This window comes from Antechinus flavipes, chromosome 5 (genome assembly GCF_016432865.1).
Source record: "Antechinus flavipes isolate AdamAnt ecotype Samford, QLD, Australia chromosome 5, AdamAnt_v2, whole genome shotgun sequence".
Lineage (NCBI taxonomy): Eukaryota > Metazoa > Chordata > Mammalia > Dasyuromorphia > Dasyuridae > Antechinus > Antechinus flavipes.
This window is the reverse complement of record NC_067402.1, coordinates 124248595-124271015: the sequence shown is the minus strand read 5'-3', so window position 1 is coordinate 124271015 and position 22421 is coordinate 124248595. Positions and strand designations below refer to the sequence as shown.

The following is a 22421-nucleotide window of genomic DNA, read 5'->3' as shown; positions in this document are numbered from 1 at the left end:
ATGTTCACCTTTTTTGTTGTTTTCTTTCTCATTTTTTCCTTTTTGATCTTATTTTTCTTGTACAGCATGGTAAATGTGGAAATAGTATAGAAGAATTGCATATGTTGAATATATATTGGATTATTTGTCATTTGGGGGAGGGAGTGGAGGGAAGGGAGGGAGAAAAAAATTAGAACACAAGGTTTTGCAAGGGTAAATGTTGAAAACTATGCATATGTTTTGAAAATAAAAAGCTAACAAAAAGATTAATGTTTAAAACTAAGTTTTCATATGTTTGGACAAATAAAAAAGACTATTAAAAAAAGGATATAGCCTCAGAATTACCAAGAGCACTGAGAGGTTAAACTGCTTGCCCAGGATCAGACAGCTAGTATGCTTCATGGTAAGAATTTGAATGCAAGTCTTGCTGACTAGCCTACTATCCAGTACAGCATGTGGGCTTCTCAACGCTGATTATTATGAAGATCAAGTGAGATAAAACTTGTAAAGAATGGTGTAAATCTTAATGTGCTATACAAACACTAGTCATTTCTATTACAGGTACAAGAGATTTTAGAGGGTGTAAGTTTCAATACTCCAATTTTATAATTTATGAATTGAAGTCCAGAAAGATTAAAAGGCTTTGACCACAGTCACACAGGTTAAAAAAAATAGAGAATGGATTTGGACTAGATCTTTTGATTTCAATATACATTATTCTTTCCACCATACTGATCAGAATCTTTTTTACTATTCTCTAGCGTGTTTCTCTGCAAGCTCTCTACAACTACCATCACGTGATGTCAGTTAATTTTTCTCCTCAAGGGAAAAGTCTTTTTTATTTTTTAGATCCATCTCAGGATGGCAGAGGTGATATTTTGGGTTTTCTCTATGGCACCACAGCTCAAATTCTGGACCAAACCAGGATGCATCCAGCTTGATGATCTTCCCTTCTATGTTCACTGACAACCTCCTCTCACATATAAGTTCATTCACCTCTCTTTCACTCCTTGAATTTTCATAGTCTTCCTACACTGAAACCAGATTGGGTGAGGATGGTTTTTATACTCTGACATCCTCTTTCCTCCAGTTTCCAGAAGGTTTACTTCTTTCCCCCACTTCCCTCCCCTGCTCCCCACCAGCACTTCCCACCGCTCTAAAAGCTAAAATACTCATCAGTCTACCTTAAATTGTCCCTAAACTCTTTTTATCCCTTCAGGGCATGCTGAATAGGGTTATTCAAATTATTCTTGGCAACTTATCAGTTTAGAAGATACCTACCAGCCCAGATTCACAAGATAACAATAATTCTGTTCTAACTAAGCACTCCCCTGGTGTTATAATATGCCAAGGAGAGGAAAAATAATTTGAAGACATTGAATCCTCTGTAATCCCCTGTATTCACTGAATCCTCTGAGTTACTGAGAGGACAAACACTGAGGTAGAAAATTGCCAATGTAGTTCTAAACTGAGTAGCCATTATGAGTTATTATGAGAGAGATCATTCTGTTAAAAGGAAGAGAAAGCATGTTCAAGGTTTACTCTGCAATGAAGCAAGAGTAAATGACCCTCATTGTATATCTTTCAAAAGGGACAGAGCCAGGAGTGGAGTTAACAAGGGTAGTCATAAAGTTACTACAGTAATTTGGCGGACCCTGGATCTGAACACAGGTCATCTGACTGCAGATCCACTGCTTTTTCCTTCCACTGTTACACCTTAGTGATAGTCTTTTATTTGTGAGTAACCTCCCATGTTCATTGGATTATATATTTATAGATGGAAGGGACCTCAACATCCATTTAAGAATGGTTCTCACTTTACCTAGGAGAAAACTATTCTCAATATATATATTTCCATATCCTTAGATTCATAGACATGAAAAGATTTGGATGAAGATGGAGGAAGAATTGCCATTTGCTAATATTTTTCAAAGTGGCATACTGAATAAGAGTACATTACTTTTAGAATTTTTGAGATTGTGGGAATCTGGCCTCAGTTTACTTACAAGCTGTGTAATGGGTCTGGTCTTTTAACTTCTCAGGGTTTCACTTTCTTCATCTGTAAAAGATGGATAATTTTACTTGCATTAGCTGCTTTCCATCATTGTTGCAAAGAAAGCAGTTGGTTAATCTGAAAACACTATACAAATGTGAATTGCTGCTGTTGTCATTATGATCATTTCTCCTAAAGGAATGCCAAATCTTATTCAACTACTCTTGGCCCCATCAAATAAATTCTTACTGTATCCGATATATATTTAATCTAGGGAATAGAAAATTGGCACTTGTAGTTATTTATCCTGGAAATCCTTTGGACAACCTAATTTTCCCAGCTTTGTTTTTAGAATCTGTTCCACCCATTCTGATTTACAAATTTTATGGGAAAATCTCCAATAAGTATGTTGCACAGAATCTAATAGTTGTCTTTATAACTTCTTTAAAGTTTAACTAAAAGCTAATATTTTCTTATGTCAGTCATATAGCCTTCAGTTTAATTAATAATCTGCAAGACAGAGTACATCAAAATATTTTTTCTTCTTCTTCTATCTTAATGATTTATTCTCCTTGACCCTTTCTATATTTCCACCTCTCTCAGAAAGATGGTAAGATATGTTTCAATATTCTGGTCCAGCTCAATTTATTGATCTGCTACTTATATTTTAAAATATATATATTCAGCAACTTAGAAATTCCAAATTTTCCCTCACTGAAAATAAACATTGGCCTATGTGAACAATCCAATTTAATCCAATAAATAATTATTAAGTACTAGGCACTGTACTAACCACTGGGTAGATAACTTTTAAAGAGAGTCCCTACCCTCAAAAAGCTTACAGTCTAAATGGGAAGACAACACAGAAATAGAGGTAGAAAAGTAAGGTTTGGAAGGGACAGACACCAGAGGATACTGATAGGAGGAGGGGAAGTCAACTTGTTTGATGGAGTTAAAACCCAGACAGGATAGCACACAAAAAGTGGAGTGAATTTCACAGCCATCTGCTGTTGTTTGGATGAAAGTCTTGACCCTAACCATATGGACCATGGAGCTCTTTTCTGCATTCCAGGAAATGATTGTTTACTTTGTATGCAACAACTCCTCAATGTAAACACTTAGTATCAGAAAGTGGAAACAAATATAGCATTCTAACTGATAACAGTGAAATATTAATGGTTCTGAATGACCAGCTGGAAAGCAGTGGCTAAAAAATGACTGATATACTAAAGAAAGATACTTACAATTAGTATTTGTAAGTATCTTTGTCAAACTGTCTTTAGAATCTCATCATTGCCATAAGGTATGTGCCAAACAATTTTGCATTTGTTTGGCACAGTTGTCACTTGTCTGATAGGCTATGAGTTTATTGCTATTTTAAATTCCCTTTTAGTAGATAAAGAAGTAGAATCACATAAGAATTTGTCTCTCCTGCTTTGTGGAGGAGTCAGAGATTGTGAAGGAGAACATCTTAAGTATAAAAGAGATTTAGGAAATTTTATGCTGTTTAAAAAAACAAAACAAAATAAAACTGCCTTTAAAAAAAGATTCTTACTCAGCTATACATTCATTCCTATTCATCCCAAAGTTCATTCCCTGAATTGATTTCTGGTCTTCATTATGTTATGAAACTTTTAGCTACTGTAATTCTTAATGAAAAAAAAAAAAGAGCAGTTGATCCTATTAAATCCTTTTCATTTTGCTGTGTAGCCATTTAATACTATCTGTGAATTTTTACTTCAACAGGGAATTCTGGGAGTTATAGAGTCTAATCCCTTCTCTTCTCTCTCCTTTCTAATTCATTCTACACACAGCTGCCAAAGTCATCTTCCTAACTCACAGGCCTGGTCATATTATTTCTCTGCTCAAAAACTTTCAGGGGTTCCTTATTTTCTCTAGGATAACATTCAAAATTTTCACTTTTCAATCACAACTCTCTACAATGTGACTCCCTGATCTACTTTCCAGATTTATTTTCTGTTATTTCCTTCATGAAATCTATGTTTTCACCAAACTGTACTTTCCCAAACTCAATAATCCATCTTTCCTTTGTCTTTTTGTATGGACTGCTTCCTAAGCCTGGAATGAACCTTCTCCTTGTCTCCATATCTTATAATCTTTTAATTTTTCTTAGGTAGAATTTTTTTTTCTGTCACAGATATCTTTGGGAATCTGAAGAAGCCTTTGGATCCCTGCTTACAATCAAATTTTTAAATGCATAAAATAGGATTTATAGGATTGCACAGGAAACCAAAAGTTAAGGAAATTATACATATATACACACACACACACACACACAAACACACATATACATACACATATACTCAACATATATATATACTTAGATTGAAAAAAAGTTATTTATTAATATATTATTTTTACTATATTTACATTTTATACATATATATTCATCCATTTCCCAATCTAAAATCTGTCCATGAATCAAAAGGTCCAAGTACTTCAGTTTATAAACCCCTGTTCTATGTATAGTTCAAGTTTCACCTATTTGAGGAAGGATTCCTTGAAGTCCCTAGTTGAATTCTTTTACATTTCTAGATATGGTTCTGTGATTTTTGCCACCCCCAAATAGAAAGAAAGCTCTTTAAGAGCTGGAAACATATTCTTTTGTGTGTGTGTGTGTGTGTGTGTCCATTATATAGCATATATAGCATTCTGTTTTATACAAAATGCTTTATACAAAGTGCTTAATGATCATTTTGCCAAATTGAATTGAATTAAAACTATATAGTAATATCACTTCTTTGAATATCAGTTCAAAATCACCTCAGCAAGACTTTCTTGATTAAGCATATCTAAATCTAATTATTTCTTTAATAGGTTCCTACTATTTTTCTACTATGGAAAGAATGTGAGAATGAATGAAGCAACCAGCAAACACGATTCTTATGAAAAAGGCATTTTTAATCTACTTGGAAGAAAAAAAATGTGTATTTAAAAGAAAGAAATATAGAAGAGTTCAAAAGAAGATATAATCAAATGTTAAATTATGCCATACAGTGTACTGTGTTTTGGGAAAACTCCTTGTGGCCTAGGGTTAGTCTGGGAAGGAATTCTAAAATGAGGTCATCTTGAGTTTGATCTTAAAGAAAACATAGCATTTGTATTATCAGAGAAAAAAGGGAAGGTCATTCACAGTAAAAGAAGCCAGATGAGCAAAGACAGAGGATTGAAAATCTACATGTTATATACAGAGGATTCTATAAGAAGATAGGCATGACTGAAATAGATCATCTTTTGAAGAAATATAAGATGTAGAGTTGTAGAGGAATAACTTTTATGCCAAACTGTGGAGTTTGCAGAGGAAACCACCAAGTAGTATTGGGCATTCATTTTTTTTTTTTAATTTTGAATGATTAAGTATAACAGGAACACAGTAAAAATAGTGATTTAGGAGATTAACAGTGTATTAAAGGATGAATTCATGGAGTGAGACTAAAGAAAAGGAAATCCTTTATAAGGGTTTTGAGGTTATTAAGGCCTGAACCATTGTGGAAGCTTGATTATGTTTTATATGTTCAATTAATAAGAATTGGCTTCTGAATGTGTTGCTCTGGAATTGTTATAGTCTTGGAATCATAAGATCATACCATCATAAATTTAGAACTAAAATGGAACTTAAAGACCAAATAATCTAGACTTCTCAATTTAGATATGAAAAGATAGAGTCACACAAAACAGGAGAGTGAGAATTTGAACCCTGTTACCAGATCAACCAGATCAAGCACTGTCCATTGCATTGTTGGGAATTTCTCATAGTCCTTAGTACAATACTTTACACAGAGAAAAGAGGCAGTAAATGCTACTGACAGACTTCACAAAGTCATCTAATTGTAAATTTTTACTGTTTAATTTTTTTCTAAAAGTTTTTGAAACAATTTTAACAATTCTAGTTTTGTATGGGGTGTGAAGTTTTAAAGGGAGAGACAAGTGGTATTAAGGGACAAATGAACAAATCTTTTGATTTAAAAACTGGATAATATACTTTCTACTGTAAATGCTTTTCTTCTTTTTATTCTAGCCTTCTTATAACTGTTTGTAATATTTAGCTGGGAATCTTATGAGAGAAGTTTTTCTATTGAGATTTTCATTGTTTCCTCCTTTTAGCCAGAAGTGAAACAAAATGGGAAAAAAAAAACCTTTCCTTTTTCCCCTAGAATCAAACCAGAAAGTATTGTGAGTGGCAGAAGTGTAGACTAAGAGACAGTTATTTGAGCTATCATATAACATTCCAAGTCGGGTGGAGGAGCTGCTTACAAGGTATATAAAGAAGTTTGTGGTTTTCTCAAAAGCAACAGTTGTATAAGAGAGGCATGGGAATTAGCAGTGCAAAGTTATTCAAAAAATAGCCATAATTTATTTTGCAACATTTGCAAATCCCAAGAATAAATCATTTCAGGTCTTCTAAAGTATGGTAAATCTTCTCTTCTGGTGTGACTATATACATATGTGTGCATATATAGGTTGTCCTAAAAGTCATAGTATAATTTAAAGGTATGTGCATTCCAATTTATTTTGATTCTTTTTGGTTTTATATCACTTAAATATTATGGTATATCCCATCTCTTTCCCTCTTTTATCCTTTATAATAAGATTTTTTTTTCCTAAAAAGAGAAAAAAAGCAGTTCAGGGAACTAATCAACATATCAAAAGAAATTGGATTTTTTATGCAGTGTTCCACACATCCTCTGCAAAGGTTAGAAGGAGATGCATTCTCATATCTCTTCTTTGGGACTGAGCTTATCCTAATTATATATTTAAAGATGTTTAATGTAAACAAGGAAATAATGTAAAAGTATACATATTTGAATTTGTATTATATTATTTGGGCTTTTTTGTGATAATAAATTTCCTTTCTGTCAATAAAACAGGGAAACTCACTACATTGTGCAGTATTTGCCAAAGAAAAGTCACTAGATTAATAAGGAGTGAGATTTCATGCCTAAATGTGAAGCATCTTTGCTCCTTTTTATATGTTTTCCTTTTATAGAGGCCCTCTTTGAAGTCAAAGTGTCCTTCAGTGCCAAAAATTACTCTAAAGGATTTCAAAAGAGATGTGATTTGGATCAACATTTGGGAACTTTTTTATTTCTTGAAAGCTACTTCATTCCATGTGAAGACAAATATGCTCATGGCAACAATGTAGAAATAAGAGCAGGAGCTCTTATTACCATAATGACAAACAGAACAGATGATATATGCAGAAGCAAGCAAAAAGTAGTATTTATACTTTTTTCATTCCTGTTTGGAAATTCTATTGTCTATTTAATGAAAATTGAACAAAGTAACACCAATTTCTAGGTTGTACTTCAAAAGCAGAGAAAAGCACTTTCAATCAAGAGAGAGTGGAAGATTTGAGGGGACAGTATTGGTTTTGGTCAAAAGAGATAAGGAACCCTGAGGAAGAGTTTCACTTCTGTTTCAAGGAACAATGGCCCTGGGGGGGGGGGGTGATATTAATTGCAATCCCAAAGGATTAGGGGCCTTCCTGGGTGGGGACTAGAGTGAGAATAGTGATCATATTTCTCCCCAGATCACACCATTTTAGAAGCACTTCAAACTTCCAAAATCTAGCTCTCAAAATATCAGTGTGAAAAAGTCTCAGTCTTGACATGATGCCTTTCCTTTCCTCCCCCATTCAAACCCATGAGATAACCTCTAAGTAGATTTTATAGGGACAATTTAACCTCAGAGACATGGCTTGGATTTCTGACAGGGCATGACAAGGTGAGACTTCTTGAGACCTTAACAGATGATGGGCCTGAGGGATTTGATATAACTTAGATTTCAGCCTGAATGACCTCCTCAGAGGATGGGATCATGGAGCTAAACTGATCTCCTTCTCCTCAGGAACAATTCCTCTGCAAAACATACCTAACATTGAAGACCTCATCACATTGAGGATTACACAGTGTTTAGCAGTTACTATTTTAAAGAAAAGAAAGACTTGCCATATGATATTCCAGAAGGCAAAATATCTGATTTTATAACCTAGAATAACATACCCAGCAAAACAAGTGAATTCTACCAAACATTTAAAAAGCAATTAATCCTAATCTCATGTAACCCATTAGACAAAACATGTAAAGAAAGAGTCCTGTAAGTATGGTTTAGATATTTAAACTAGGGAAAGTGAAAAATAGAGAGGGCAAAATACAAATTTCCTTAATAAATATAAATGCAAAAATTTTAAATAAAATACTTGCAAAGAGATTACATCAATATGTCACAAAGATCCTACACTATGACTATATGGGATTTATACTAGGAAGGCAGGGCTGGTTTAATATTGGAAAAATTATTAGCATAATTGATTAGATCAATAATGAAAACAACAAGAATCATATGATTATATCAAAAGAAGCAAAAAAAGGTCTTTGACAAAAAAAAAAATACCCATTCTTATTAAGAACATTAGAAAGCAGAGGAATCAATACATGCTTTCTTAAAATAATAAGTAGTAAGAGCAAGCATCATTTGTAACATGAATAACCTTGAAGCCTTCCTAATATTAGGAATGAAACAAAGATGCCCACGCTCACTATTATTTTTTTTTTTACTAGAATTGCTAGGTATAGTAGTAAAACAAGAAAAAGATATTGAAAGAATAAAAATAAGCAATGAAGAAATGAAATTATCACTCTTTAAAGGTAATATGACAATATTGTTAGAAAACCCTAAGGAATCACCTAAAAAGCTGAGTAAAACAATTAAAAACTTCAGGAAAATTACAAGATATAAATTAAACCCACATAAATTATCTGTATTTCTTTATACTATCAACAAAACCCAGCAGCAAAATATAGAAAGAAAAACTTCATTCAAAATAATCATAGACATTATAAAATACTTTAGAAGTTACCTGCCAAGATAAATTCAGGGATTATATAAACACAACAAAATACTTTTCACATAAAGATAAAGTTCAACAATTAGAGAAATATTAATTGCTCATGGGTAGACCAAGCCAATATAATAAACATGACAATTTATGTGCTCAGTGTCATACTAATCAAACTACAAAAGAACGATTTTGTAGAGTTAGAAAAAAGAATGACAAAATTCATCTGGGGGAAAAAAACAAATTTTTTTTTTTTACAGAAAAAAGGACTCATTTCTCAAATATATAGGAAACTGGTACACATTTATAAAAATAAGAGCCATTCCCCAATTAATTAACAGTCAGTTTTCAGAAAATATTAAAGTTATCATTAATCACAGAAAAATGCTTTAAATCACTTCTGATCAGAAAAATACAAATTAAAACAAATCTGAGGTATTACATTACACCTATCAGAAAGACTGACAGAAAAAAAAAAAGGATGACAAATCCTGGGGGGGGGGGGGGAGGGTATGGAAAAATTTAGACTCTCACAGAGTTGTGAACTGGTCCAACAATTCCTGAGAACAATTTGGAACCATGCCCAAAGAGCTATAAAATTGTATATATGCTTTGACCCAGCATTACCACTACTTGGTCTGCATCCTATAGGGTCTTTCTGGAGGCCCCACATTGGGCACCAAAATGGAGTATCCTTCTTTCTAGTGCCCTATGCTGGGTATCAAAATGTAGTGTGCTTTCTAGAACTCCCAAATTGGGGTGCCAAAATATACCATCCAGACTAGCTCTCTGGAGGATTTTAGGATCAGTCTTGGTCTTAGTGGAGCTGTGAAGAAGGCAGGACACTCACAAGGATGGTAAAAGATGGAATCTTTATTTCAAGTCCTCTCAGCCCTTAAATATCTTGGTATGATCACAACACTAAGTATGTGCCAACTAAAGAACCATTATGTCATCACATCACACTGAGCAATTGCTAACTATAATTACCCTTCTATTGATATGCAAATGCCTCTCTTTATTGTAATATGTATCCCTTGCTTCAAGTAGAACACAGGTGGTCATGGTACATCCTCCTTGACTTCTCAGGAAGGGTGAGAACACCAAAGGGAGGTGGAGGGCCAAACCAGACATTGTTAGCAGGTTCCCTCTAGGCTGAAGGGTCTTATACCTTACCCAGAGCTCCCTTACTATCTTTGGCCCTCTACAGCATCCCATAGAAATTTTTTAAAAGGGAAAAAATTTATTTGTACAAAAAATATTTATAGTAGTTCTTTTTGTTGTGGCAAAGAAGTAGAAATCAAGGGAGTGTCCATCATTTGAAGAATGGCTGATAAGTTGTAGTATATGATTATGATGTAATGCTATTGTGAGAATTTTTCAAAAGATTTTTAATGAGCATTATGTTTTTTGCATGTGACTGGAAAATATTTAATTAAAACATATTTAACAATATATGTTGATAACTTTACTTCAATATAATTGGTTTCTCTTTTGTAATTTTATGTATTTTATTTTATTTATTTAAAAACATTAATCTGAGATGTACAAAGGTTTTACCAGCCTGTTAGAGAGGCCCATCGCATTAAAAAAAAAAAAAGATTAAGAAGTCTTAATCTAAACAAATACACTAATTACATAAGTGAGGAAACCTATGCCAAAACATGTGACCTTTTCCAAGACCATACAGATAAAGAAGTATGACATCCAGAATTTGAACCCAGATCTTTCTGTCTGTAAGATGTGTTCTTTCTATGTTTTGACACTTTCTGTTAAGATTTTTGTTTCTTTGTGGTCACTACGGAATAGTGAAATGCATTTTTCCCCAGGGCATTTTTATTTCATTAGAACAAAAATGAATGATCTGATCTTTAATTCTGCCATAAGCTTATTAATGACAAATAATTATTGAGTTCCTAATATGTGTAAGTATCTGGTTCCTTTTTGTAAGAAAAAAAAGTAATAATAAGATAGAAGAGAGAAAACTGGAGTTTCCTCAAAAGAGTATAAAGTATTTAAAATTTATATGTATTCTACAAAGTAATCTGAGATTATTTTGTCATATCAATTGTTAAAATGTTGATTAAGAGAGATTAAAGAGCATGGTAAGTGAATCAAAAGACTGTTAATCTTAGATATGCTCCTTTTGAGCTTTGTTATATCAGGTAAGTATGAGTATTTCATGTTCTTAGCTGTCAAATTACACAGTTGGACTAAAATGATCCCTAACAAAATTTCTATTAATTAATATTTTGACATGCTAGAATTGTTGCTTAGTTGCATAATTATGCCCCAAACAAAACATATCTTTCACTCAGACAAAAGACTGCAGGGTACTATTCATTTTAATGAGTTCAGATTTATTCTACTGTGAAATTTATTTTGAGAATTTCACAACACTTGTTAAAATATTTGGATGTCCCAGGAATATTTTTTTTAAAAAAAGAATAATTAAACAATGAAACAAAAACCACAATTGAAATTATCAGTTTTAGAAGCTATAAAGATGAACTTTTATCATCATTTAAGAAATTAAGAATTTTTTTCACTTAGATTATCAAAATATCTTTCCACTTATTTTGTAAGCTTTTTGATCATTAACAAAAAGAGTTATGTGATATTTCTATCTAATTAGTCAACAAATATCTCTTCTCTTCCTGTTAGGTGAATCAGGCTCTTGGGATCTTCTCATCTGCCTGCATCCCAGGAAAGCTGATGGAAAGCCTTGCATCATGAAAGAAGATTTGTGCCAGTTGAACTTACATCAAAGGGTATGATATCAATGGTATTTTTCTTATTTCCAGATTATAAACAGAGAACTAGTATTAAAGTTAAATCCATTTTAGGTGTCAGTGCTTAGAGTTCAAGGAAAAAGATAATCTAATCTCATTTGTTGACTCAGTTTTGAAAAACTGGAAGAACTGTTCAATTTAATCCTGCTCTATAGTTAGGGTATAAGTATTATGCCTTATTTTCCTAATAGAAATCCTTAAACTCTGGCTGCCAAAGAATAAGCTGGCCTGCCCACCATACCACACTATATATATCATCTCCACTTATAAATGAGAGAAACATCTATCCAATTGTTTTATTTTTTTTAGATGGTCCATTTTTTGTTCTCTTCATTAACATTGCTGTTCTAAATGTGTGGCTACATTCATAGAGCAGTAAGAGGGTGCAGGAAGTAAGAAGCCTGAATTCCAAGTCAGTAAGACCCAAGTACAAATTTATCCTCAGATACTTATGAGCTGGGTGACCCTGGGCAAGTCATTAAACTACTGTCTCAGTTTTCTCGTATATAAAATGGAGATGATGGCACTTTCTTAGTGTTAAGGGACAGGTCATTTCTCAAGAGCCTCCACAGCTATGGATCATAACATCTGAAAGAGTTGCAGGGCAGCCTTTGCTGACACAGATGTTGCCGATTGGGAAGGAAATAAATTGGAGGCAGAAGGAAGAGGATAGAGGTCAGACAATGCAACGGCCTCTCAGTCAGAGAGGTCAGAGAACAGCAACTGCCTCTCAGTCTCCTTGTATCAACCTCTCACAAAAGGAGACCATTCTGCAGCTCTGGGTTGGATCTCCAGCAGCCACTGTCAGGTGGCTCCCATGTATTCCAACAGCTCTCCCATGTATTCCAACACCTTAGCACTTAGTGTTGTTGTGAGGATACCATGAGATAACCCACATACAACACTTGACAAATCTTAAAATGCTATATAAATGCTAGCCATTATTATGGTTATTATTATTGATATTATCAAGTTAATCATTATTATTATTAAGTTTATTAGAAAATGATATATAGTATTTAAATTTGGCATTATGGCCATTGGGGTCCATTACTTAGATTTATCTCAGGAGGATCACAGAAGCCAGTCAATGCTGGAAATAATAAACTCTAATTCTTTTTGTTTAAAGAAAAACCATGTGATTTTATGGGATGTGCCCAAGGGAACATGAAGGGGAAAACAGGAAGAAAGGTGTTAAGGGCATATCTTCTCTCATCCCCTAAAAATTTAGGAATCAGCTGATATCTCCAAAACCAAGGTGTCCTGCCAAATTCTTCCCATATTTTCCCCATAATAAAAGCTCCATTTGATATTTCCAAATCAGAAGGGGAGAAGAGCAGGGATTGTCCATCAACAGGATACCTTAGGCCTAATGGTTCTCAGGCCATTGCAAAGAAGTAGTTCACAATGAGTCCATGTGAGGTTATTTCTAAGTCTTGGTACATTGTTATATCAAGCTTTCATAGTATTCCTAAATCCATCTTTATTTAATGTATGAGATCAGCTTGGGTTTTTGTAGAAAGTATGTTAGAGGTCATCTATTTCAGCCCTACCATTTTATAATTGAGGAAATTGAGGTTCAGAGATGAAATGAATTGCTTAAAGTGACATGGGTAGTAAGAGGCAAGGCCTATTGACAATTCTAGAATACACTGTATTGTACTATGTTGCTTCTAGGCCACAGAAATTTATCCTTCTTAAGCAGATCTGATTGCTTTCCTTTTGGCTAATGCCAGATCAGAGGACACAAATTAGTTAATAAAAAGGAAATTTCTAGGCATAGAAAATTTCAGATATGAAAGGTTTCCAAGCTGGAGTAGGGCAGAAAGGAGGGGATATTAGACAGGAAGAGAGAATGCAGCTAGGAAAGAGACTTAGGAAAACTGGTCAAAATAATTTACAGTCTTGCTTTTCTAGACTACAAAAATGTCTAACATGGGAAAAGAAAAAAGAAAAACAAGTATTTTCAGACATTAGATTACATTGATGTTTGCATGTTTCTAAGGTTTTACAAGTTGGGCTTGGGAGGAATATTTTTTATTCAGCTAATGGAACTTCTGTATTCTACTTTACCACCCACTATGAAAAAAAAAATTAAAAATAACTAATAACAAACAGCTGTCAGTGATCACGAGAAGTACAGAAGAAAGTAAACATGGAAACAAATACTTTATTCAGAAGAAAAATATGTAGAAATTAGAAAAAATCCAAAGTGTACAATCAGCAGTTTAGAAAGAATAATATATTTGGATACTCTTAGAATAGTTATGTATAAGCTCTCTCATGTATGACTAATAGAAGAAGAGGTACAGAAAGAAGGGAACAAAGCAATAAAACCAGTCTTGGGGTATGAAATAGAGCAATATAATGAAAGATATTGAGGAAATAAAGAGAATAGGAAAAAAATACAACTTTAAAATCAAGCCTTCTGAGTTTCTTATAAAAACTACCATTTATATAGTTATTTACAATGTATAATGTGCTTTTAAAAATCTTTTTTCATAGTCAAGCAAAATAAACTGATACATTTTCTTTGTCCAAAAATGTATGATTTATTCTGAATCTTTAATCTATTACATTTTTTTTCAAGGGGGAGGTAGAAATGGAGGGGAAGGTGTAATGCTTCATCTTTTGAGTCTTTGAGTTTAATCACAATCCTTGTCTTTCAAATTTGTTACCCATTATATTGTTACTTAGTAAACAGAGGAACTTGATGAGTAACTCCTTGAGTAGCCAGATAGCCTTGATTGTTACTAAGTTTTTTCTTAAATCAAACTAAATCTTCCAATGACTATAGTACTTAGGTTTAAATTCTGATTCTAATAGTACACCACCATTCCAAATAAAATTCCAATTTATTGAAGTTTAGTGCATTATCGACAATGTTAGCACCATAATGTACGAACTTCTAAGCTTGGAGTCAGGAAGGAAGGGAGAGCAAATATGGCCTCAGACACTCACTGCTTGCAGGTTAAGGCAAGTCACTTCATTTCTGTCTCCCTAAGTTTCTTAATCTATGAAATGGGGATAATAATAGCATTTACCTTTTCAATTAAGACAATATTTTTAAGGAAAGAGGGAGAAAGGGAAGAAAAAAAAGAAAGAGGGAGGAAAGAAAGGAAAGAGGGGAGGAGGGAAAGAAAGAGGAACGGAGGAAGGAAAAGGAAGGAAAGATGATTTATTAAGGTACTTTTTTTAATCAACTATTCTCTGTTTCAAGGACTGTGCTAACCATGAGAGACATAGACACAAATACAATCAAACAGTCCCCGCCCAGAAAAGTTGTCTGAATCCCCAGTTCTACCACCAAAGCATTAGTATATTTATATTTCTACAATTCTCCCTCCAACTCTTCCAATTCATTTTTTATTTTGAATTGAAGCAAAATTTAGGGTTATTTCATTTGCATTTCTCTTATTAGTAATTATTATATGTCAAATAATTTATTAATTATATATAATACATATATTATAAATTATTGAAGTTAATTACATGGTCATCTTAAAAAACATTTTCTAATCATTTCAAAAATTTGAGAATAATTTTATGTAATGTATTTGAAGCTCAAGTGAGCTTTTTAAAAAAATATATTTTATTTGAAAAAAAAAACACAGAGTAAGAAAAAAAAGAAAAACAGAAAAGGAATACAAAACAAAAGAGAACATTGTCATGTGCCCAGCTGAACATTAGGGAGGATTCAAAATATATAACTGAGGGTTTACAACCTCAGTATTATCAATTCCAAATCTCACTCATGCTATATGTAAAATAAGTTGACAAATCTTACTGTTTTTATTTTATTATCTTGCATGACTCTTATTCCCACAAACATCACCCTGGTTCAATCCTCATCACTTCTTACATGAATTATTTCAATAGCTTCCTTTTTGACCTCTCTATATCTCCCTACTTAAATTGACTATACAGCCTTCAAAGTGATTTTCCTGAAGCTTAGGTCTGAACATGTCTGCTTCTTACTCAATAAATTCCAATTGGTATTTATTGAAGTTTAGTGCATTATTGACAATGTTAGCACCATAATGTACGAACTTCTAAGCTTGGAGTCAGGAAGGAAGGGAGAGCAAATATGGCCTCAGACACTCACTGCTTGCAGGTTAAGGCAAGTCACTTCATTTCTGTCTCCCTAAGTTTCTTAATCTATGAAATGGGGATAATAATAGCATTTACCTTTTCAATTAAGACAATATTTTTAAGGAAAGAGGGAGAAAGGGAAGAAAGAAAAGAAAGAGGGAGGAAAGAAAGGAAAGAGGGGAGGAGGGAAAGAAAGAGGAAGGGAGGAAGGAAAAGGAAGGAAAGATGATTTATTAAGGTACTTTTTTTAATCAACTATTCTCTGTTTCAAGGACTGTGCTACCCATGAGAGACATAGACACAAATACAATCAAACAGTCCCCGCCCAGAAAAGTTGTCTGAATCCCCAGTTCTACCACCAAAGCATTAGTATATTTATATTTCTACAATTCTCCCTCCAACTCTTCCAATTCATTTTTTATTTTGAATTGAAGCAAAATTTAGGGTTATTTCATTTGCATTTCTCTTATTAGTAATTATTATATGTCAAATAATTTATTAATTATATATAATACATATATTATAAATTATTGAAGTTAATTACATGGTCATCTTAAAAACATTTTCTAATCATTTCAAAAATTTGAGAATAATTTTATGTAATGTATTTGAAGCTCAAGTGAGCTTTTTTAAAAAATATATTTTATTTGAAAAAAAAAACACAGAGTAAGAAAAAAAAAGAAAAACAGAAAAGGAATACAAAACAAAAGAGAACATTGTCATGTGCCCAGCTGAACATTAGGGAGGATTCAAAATATATAACTGAGGGTTTACAACCTCAGTATTATCAATTCCAAATCTCACTCATGCTATATGTAAAATAAGTTGACAAATCTTACTGTTTTTATTTTATTATCTTGCATGACTCTTATTCCCACAAACATCACCCTGGTTCAATCCTCATCACTTCTTACATGAATTATTTCAATAGCTTCCTTTTTGACCTCTCTATATCTCCCTACTTAAATTGACTATACAGCCTTCAAAGTGATTTTCCTGAAGCTTAGGTCTGAACATGTCTGCTTCTTACTCAATAAATTCCAATTGGTATTTATTGAAGTTTAGTGCATTATTGACAATGTTAGCACCATAATGTACGAACTTCTAAGCTTGGAGTCAGGAAGGAAGGGAGAGCAAATATGGCCTCAGACACTCACTGCTTGCAGGTTAAGGCAAGTCACTTCATTTCTGTCTCCCTAAGTTTCTTAATCTATGAAATGGGGATAATAATAGCATTTACCTTTTCAATTAAGACAATATTTTTAAGGAAAGAGGGAGAAAGGGAAGAAAGAAAAGAAAGAGGGAGGAAAGAAAGGAAAGAGGGGAGGAGGGAAAGAAAGAGGAAGGGAGGAAGGAAAAGGAAGGAAAGATGATTTATTAAGGTACTTTTTTTAATCAACTATTCTCTGTTTCAAGGACTGTGCTACCCATGAGAGACATAGACACAAATACAATCAAACAGTCCCCGCCCAGAAAAGTTGTCTGAATCCCCAGTTCTACCACCAAAGCATTAGTATATTTATATTTCTACAATTCTCCCTCCAACTCTTCCAATTCATTTTTTATTTTGAATTGAAGCAAAATTTAGGGTTATTTCATTTGCATTTCTCTTATTAGTAATTATTATATGTCAAATAATTTATTAATTATATATAATACATATATTATAAATTATTGAAGTTAATTACATGGTCATCTTAAAAAACATTTTCTAATCATTTCAAAAATTTGAGAATAATTTTATGTAATGTATTTGAAGCTCAAGTGAGCTTTTTTAAAAAATATATTTTATTTGAAAAAAAAAACACAGAGTAAGAAAAAAAAAGAAAAACAGAAAAGGAATACAAAACAAAAGAGAGCATTGTCATGTGCCCAGCTGAACATTAGGGAGGATTCAAAATATATAACTACAAATTACCAGATCAAGAAGGCATATATATTAGTAGAAGAAATTATATTCACGAATGTCCATTTTTTCTTTACTTTCTTGAAAATTGTCCTTTGGTTCTCTACTGCGTACCTTATTTACTTTATTCCTTTTTCTCTCTTTCATCTTCCCCACCATCCCTAAGAAAGCTGCAGTTAAGAAAAGGTATTTTTATATATACATATGTAGATATATACTTACATGCAACCACTCGCGCACACACACACCTACACATACCCCCCACATTTTTTTATTCTTGCTGAGTCTTTAATTAAATTCCTCTGCCTTGCTATTACTTAACCTTCCCCCAACCCAAGGGATCCAAGGATCCCTCCCTTGTCTTCTTCCCTCATCCTTTGCTTCCCCATCCACCCACCCCTCCCTTCTTATTTCTTTATAGATTTTGGAGAGTGCTATACCCTTCATGGTATATATGTAGTGTTGTCTATTGAATCCATTCCCAATGTAAGTTTTCAGAACTACGAATCTCCTCCCCCCCTCCCCCATGCTTCTTTGCTTATTCTTTCTCTGTACTTCATTTGTATAAGATGATTATCATTTTTACCTTAACTTTGGCTTCCCTATTGTTGACGTTAATCTTGAACATATACCCATGTAAAAAACAAAAACAAAAACAAAAATCACCAATTTGTCCATGTTTAAACAGTTTGTCTATATTGAGGTTTTTATTTTATTTTATTTTATTTTTTTAATAATTATAACTTTTTATTGACAGGACCCATGCCTGGGTGATTTTTTACAACATTATCCCTTGCACTCACTACTGTTCTGATTTTTCCCCTCTCTCCCTCCACCCCCTCCCCCAGATGGCAAGCAGTCCTATATGTTAAATATGTCACAGTATATTCTAGATATAATATATGTTTGCAGAACCAAACAGTTCTCTTGTTGCACAGGAAGAATTGGATTCAGAAGGTAAAAATAACCTGGGAAGAAAAAAAATGTTCTTTCTTTGGGTGTAGCTGCTTCTGTCCATCCTTGATCAATTGAAACTGAGTTAGATCTTCTCTTTGTTAAAGAAATCCACTTCCATCAGAATACATCCTCATACATTATCATTGTTGAAGTATATAATGATCTCCTGGTTCTGCTCATTTCACTTAGCATCAGTTCATGTAAGTTTCTCCAAGCCTCTCTGTATTCATCCTGCTGATCATTTCTTACAGAACAATAATATTCCATAACATTCATATACCACAATTTACCCAACCATTCTCCAATTGTTGGGCATCCATTCATTTTCCAGTTTCTAGCCACTACAAACAGGGCTTCCACAAACATTTTGGCACTATGTTGAGTTTTTTAAAATTGATCTTTGATATTGGCTTTCATATGTTACCTTTTCTGTTAAGTTACCGTTTGATTGATAGAAAGTCCTGAAAATCTGCAAGTTGGTTAAAGGTCCATTTTTTCTCATTCAAAATTATAAGTAATTTTGCTGGATTCATACTTTTGGCGGCAGGACTAGTTCTTTTGATTGTTGGTAGATATGATTCTAGAATCTGCAGTCTTTTATTGTAGCTGCTGAGAAATCTTGTACATTTCTAATTATAGCGCCAATGTATTTGAATTGTTTTTTTTTTTCTTTTTTTCTTGCAAAATTTTCTCTTCAATCTGGAGTTTTTGAAACTTGGCAATGATATTCCTGTATGTTTTCCACAAAGGATCTCTTTGAAGTGGTGATCAGTATATTTTTCCCCCTATTTCTACTTCCCTGTCATGTTCTATCACTTTAGGACAGTTTTTTTGGATTATTTTCTGCATTGTTGTATCAAGATTCTCTTTTTGTTCACAACTTTTTTGGCAGTACAATTACTCTTCTGTTTTCTCTTCTTGATCTGTTTTTCCAGATCATTTTTCATATGTTTCACATTCTGTTCTATTTTCTCATTTTTTTATAATCTATTTTGTTATTCCTTAATCCCTTATAACTTCACTGACTTTCCCTTGCTCAATTCTATTTTTCCCTTGAGGCAATTTGGGTTAAGTGACTTGCCCAGGGACATACAATTAGGAAGTGTTAAGTGTCTGAGGTCAAATTTGAACTCAGGTCCTCCTGACTTCAGAGCTTATGCTTTATCCACTGTACCACCTAACTGTCCCCCAATTCTGATGTTCAAAGAATTATTTTCATCTTTAAGACTGTATCTCTTTTTCTAGGTGGCTAACTTTTTTCCCCACAATCTTCTTGTTTTTCTTGGATGGTTTTTATTTTTTAAGTTTTTCCTCAATATCTCTCATTTGATTTTTAAATTCATTTTTGAGTTCTATAAATTTCCCTGGTTAGGGAGCCATTTCAGGTTGTTCTTTGAGGTAGAAGCTTTTTGTTTTACTAAAATGTTATCCTCTGAAGATGAACCCTGGTCTTCCCTATTCCCATAATATGTTTCAATGGTGGGGTTCTTTCTTCTTTACTGGTTCTTTTTTTTTTTTTTTTCCCTAATGAGAAGTATTAGTGTAACCATCTCTAAGTGGGGAGATGGTGTCTCACATTTCCCTTCAGCTGTCCACTCTGACCAGGAATCCCAAACCAAGAACTCCCCACTCCTGCAAGTGCCCACAGCCAGCAGTGGCCCTGCCCTGCTGCTTCTGCACTTACCAGGTGCTGGTTCCTTCTTGCTTAGAGCTGCATCTCAGCAGCAAAACTGGATCTGGCATTCCTAATCACCCGAGGTTCATTCTGTCTTCTCCAACTTCTAACTCCAACTCAACAAACAGTCCAGGAGGTAAAATCCTGCTAAGACTCCAGTCACACCTATTTAGTTTGAGGGGTCCCCACTTGATGTTTATAGCCCAGAGATGTTTTCACTTCATACAGGTTAGTCCCCAGCTTGAGTCTTTCTTCAGATATCCTTGGGTCGTATCAGGAGAACCTTGTATTGCCCCAAGCCTTTTTGATTTTTCATCACTCTTATGTTTGCCTTGAGACTCAAATTTGTTTAATTTGTGGGCAGAAATGGAGAGAGTTTGAAATTTACTAACCTACTTTGCCATCTTCCTAGAATTCTCCTCTCAAGTAAGCTTTAAAAAATATAATGAAGAAAGAAAACGGATGATTCAAAAGGAATAGATAGTAGAATTTATGCCAAACCCAATCAAATTCAAGATACTATCAAGATGTTGTGTTGAAAAATAACTCGAAAAGTTCCTTCTTGTTTTAAAGTTAATTGATGATTGTCAAAAACATCACACTAATGTTAAGTTTGAGAAATTCATTATATATGTATACATGTATGTACTAGTTGATATCAAAATTATGGTTCCCTTAAAAATGTTTCTTTATGTGATGATACAAGAATGTACTTACAATCAATAAGGGATGCCATTACATTGTTAGAATGAGAAAAAATTCCATATTGCAATTGATTTAGTTCAGATGTATGACCCTTAACTTTTAAATTTCCTGAGTTTAATAAGTTGGCTTTTTCAATTTCCCTCAGTGTTATCTTAACCTGATAGTTTAGCCTCTACTCTGGAGTAATGCTGGGATAATATTTCCCATGTATGAGTCAGAATCATCTCATCCTCAGCCCTGTGAATGCCAAAGACTGTCGGGAAAGAAAAGCTTTAGAGAAGGTCATTAGTTGTATTGGAGAATAGGAAAAGAAGAGGAAGGAAAAGAGGTCACTTATTTCCTTTATGTTCTCGACTGTTGAGAGGCCTGGGTTTTTAGTCTTGTGCCAGTTTAACAATCTTTATGACCAAGATCTAACATGAAAAGCCATATATCTTCGATGAGTGAAACAGCATATTTTTTCTCTATGAAATCTGTGCAGGTTAAACTCATCTTTATTGCACGATAACTTTGCAGAGGCTATGTAAGTCCCTGTAACCTTTGAACTCAATTATTTAAATCCTTCTTCTTAGAATATAAGCAATGGTTCTATGGGCTTGAAGGAGTTTAGATCAGCTGCAATGAATATTAGTTTCTATGCCACATATATGAAGCCCTTTATTATTACCATTTACCTCTTTATCATTCCTTTTTGGGACTACCCTAGGTTTTAAAAATCAGAATCGTAAGAGTTTCCTTCCCCGGAGTAGTGAAAAGGACATTGTATTTGATAGTAGTGAAGCTTGTGCCCCTATATCTCTTCTGTGATTTATTCAAATTCTACCTATTGTTTATTATTTATGTGATTTCTCTCTGGGCCCTTGCTTTTTCCCATTTAAGATGAGATTATCAGTCTGGTTGACTTCCAAATTCCTTTAACAGTTTTCTCTCTCCCTCCTATACTTTTTGGCTATGGCCTTTCCTTCTTTCTTTATTTCTTTCCTTTAATTTTAAATCCATGATGTAACTGCTACTAGGATCTTAAGCACATCACACTTATGTAAGTTCTTTAGCCTTTTCTCAGTTTCAGGGGAATGAGTGTATTTGGGGTTTCTGACTCAGCTTTCCCTGTGGATTGATTAAATTTAGATTGGAAATTGTGCCAGTTGGAATGATATTTGAGCTCACAGTCAGTTGCCAAATCTTACCTATTATATATCCACAACTTCTATCCATCTCTTCCTCCACACTTAGAGGACCATCAACCCAATTTAGAATTTTATCACTTTTTACCTGGACTACTACAATAGCTCTCTGCATGGTTTTCTTGTCTTCAAATTAGCTCTCTTCATCCTGTCCTCCCCCAAGACCTGCCATGATGATATTCCTCAAGTACAACTTTGCCCATGTCATTTCCCCTCTTAAAAAGCTTCTATGACTCCCTTATTGCCTAGATAATAAAATGTAAACTCCTCAGTGATGTA

General features: G+C 33.6%; 1 protein-coding gene across 2 annotated transcripts in view; it reads left to right on the top strand.

The window, feature by feature from the left end:
* Window positions 1-22421, top strand: part of CPED1 (cadherin like and PC-esterase domain containing 1) — a 394281-nt gene that overhangs the window by 68224 nt on the left and 303636 nt on the right. For both annotated transcript variants that reach the window (XR_007954317.1, XM_052001238.1), the window contains exon 4: window positions 11496-11602. Coding sequence is in view for 1 of the 2 variants with exons in the window: in XM_052001238.1 (XP_051857198.1) it covers window positions 11496-11602 (107 nt within the window). In the remaining variant the exon portion in view is untranslated. The remainder of the gene's footprint in view (window positions 1-11495; window positions 11603-22421) is intronic.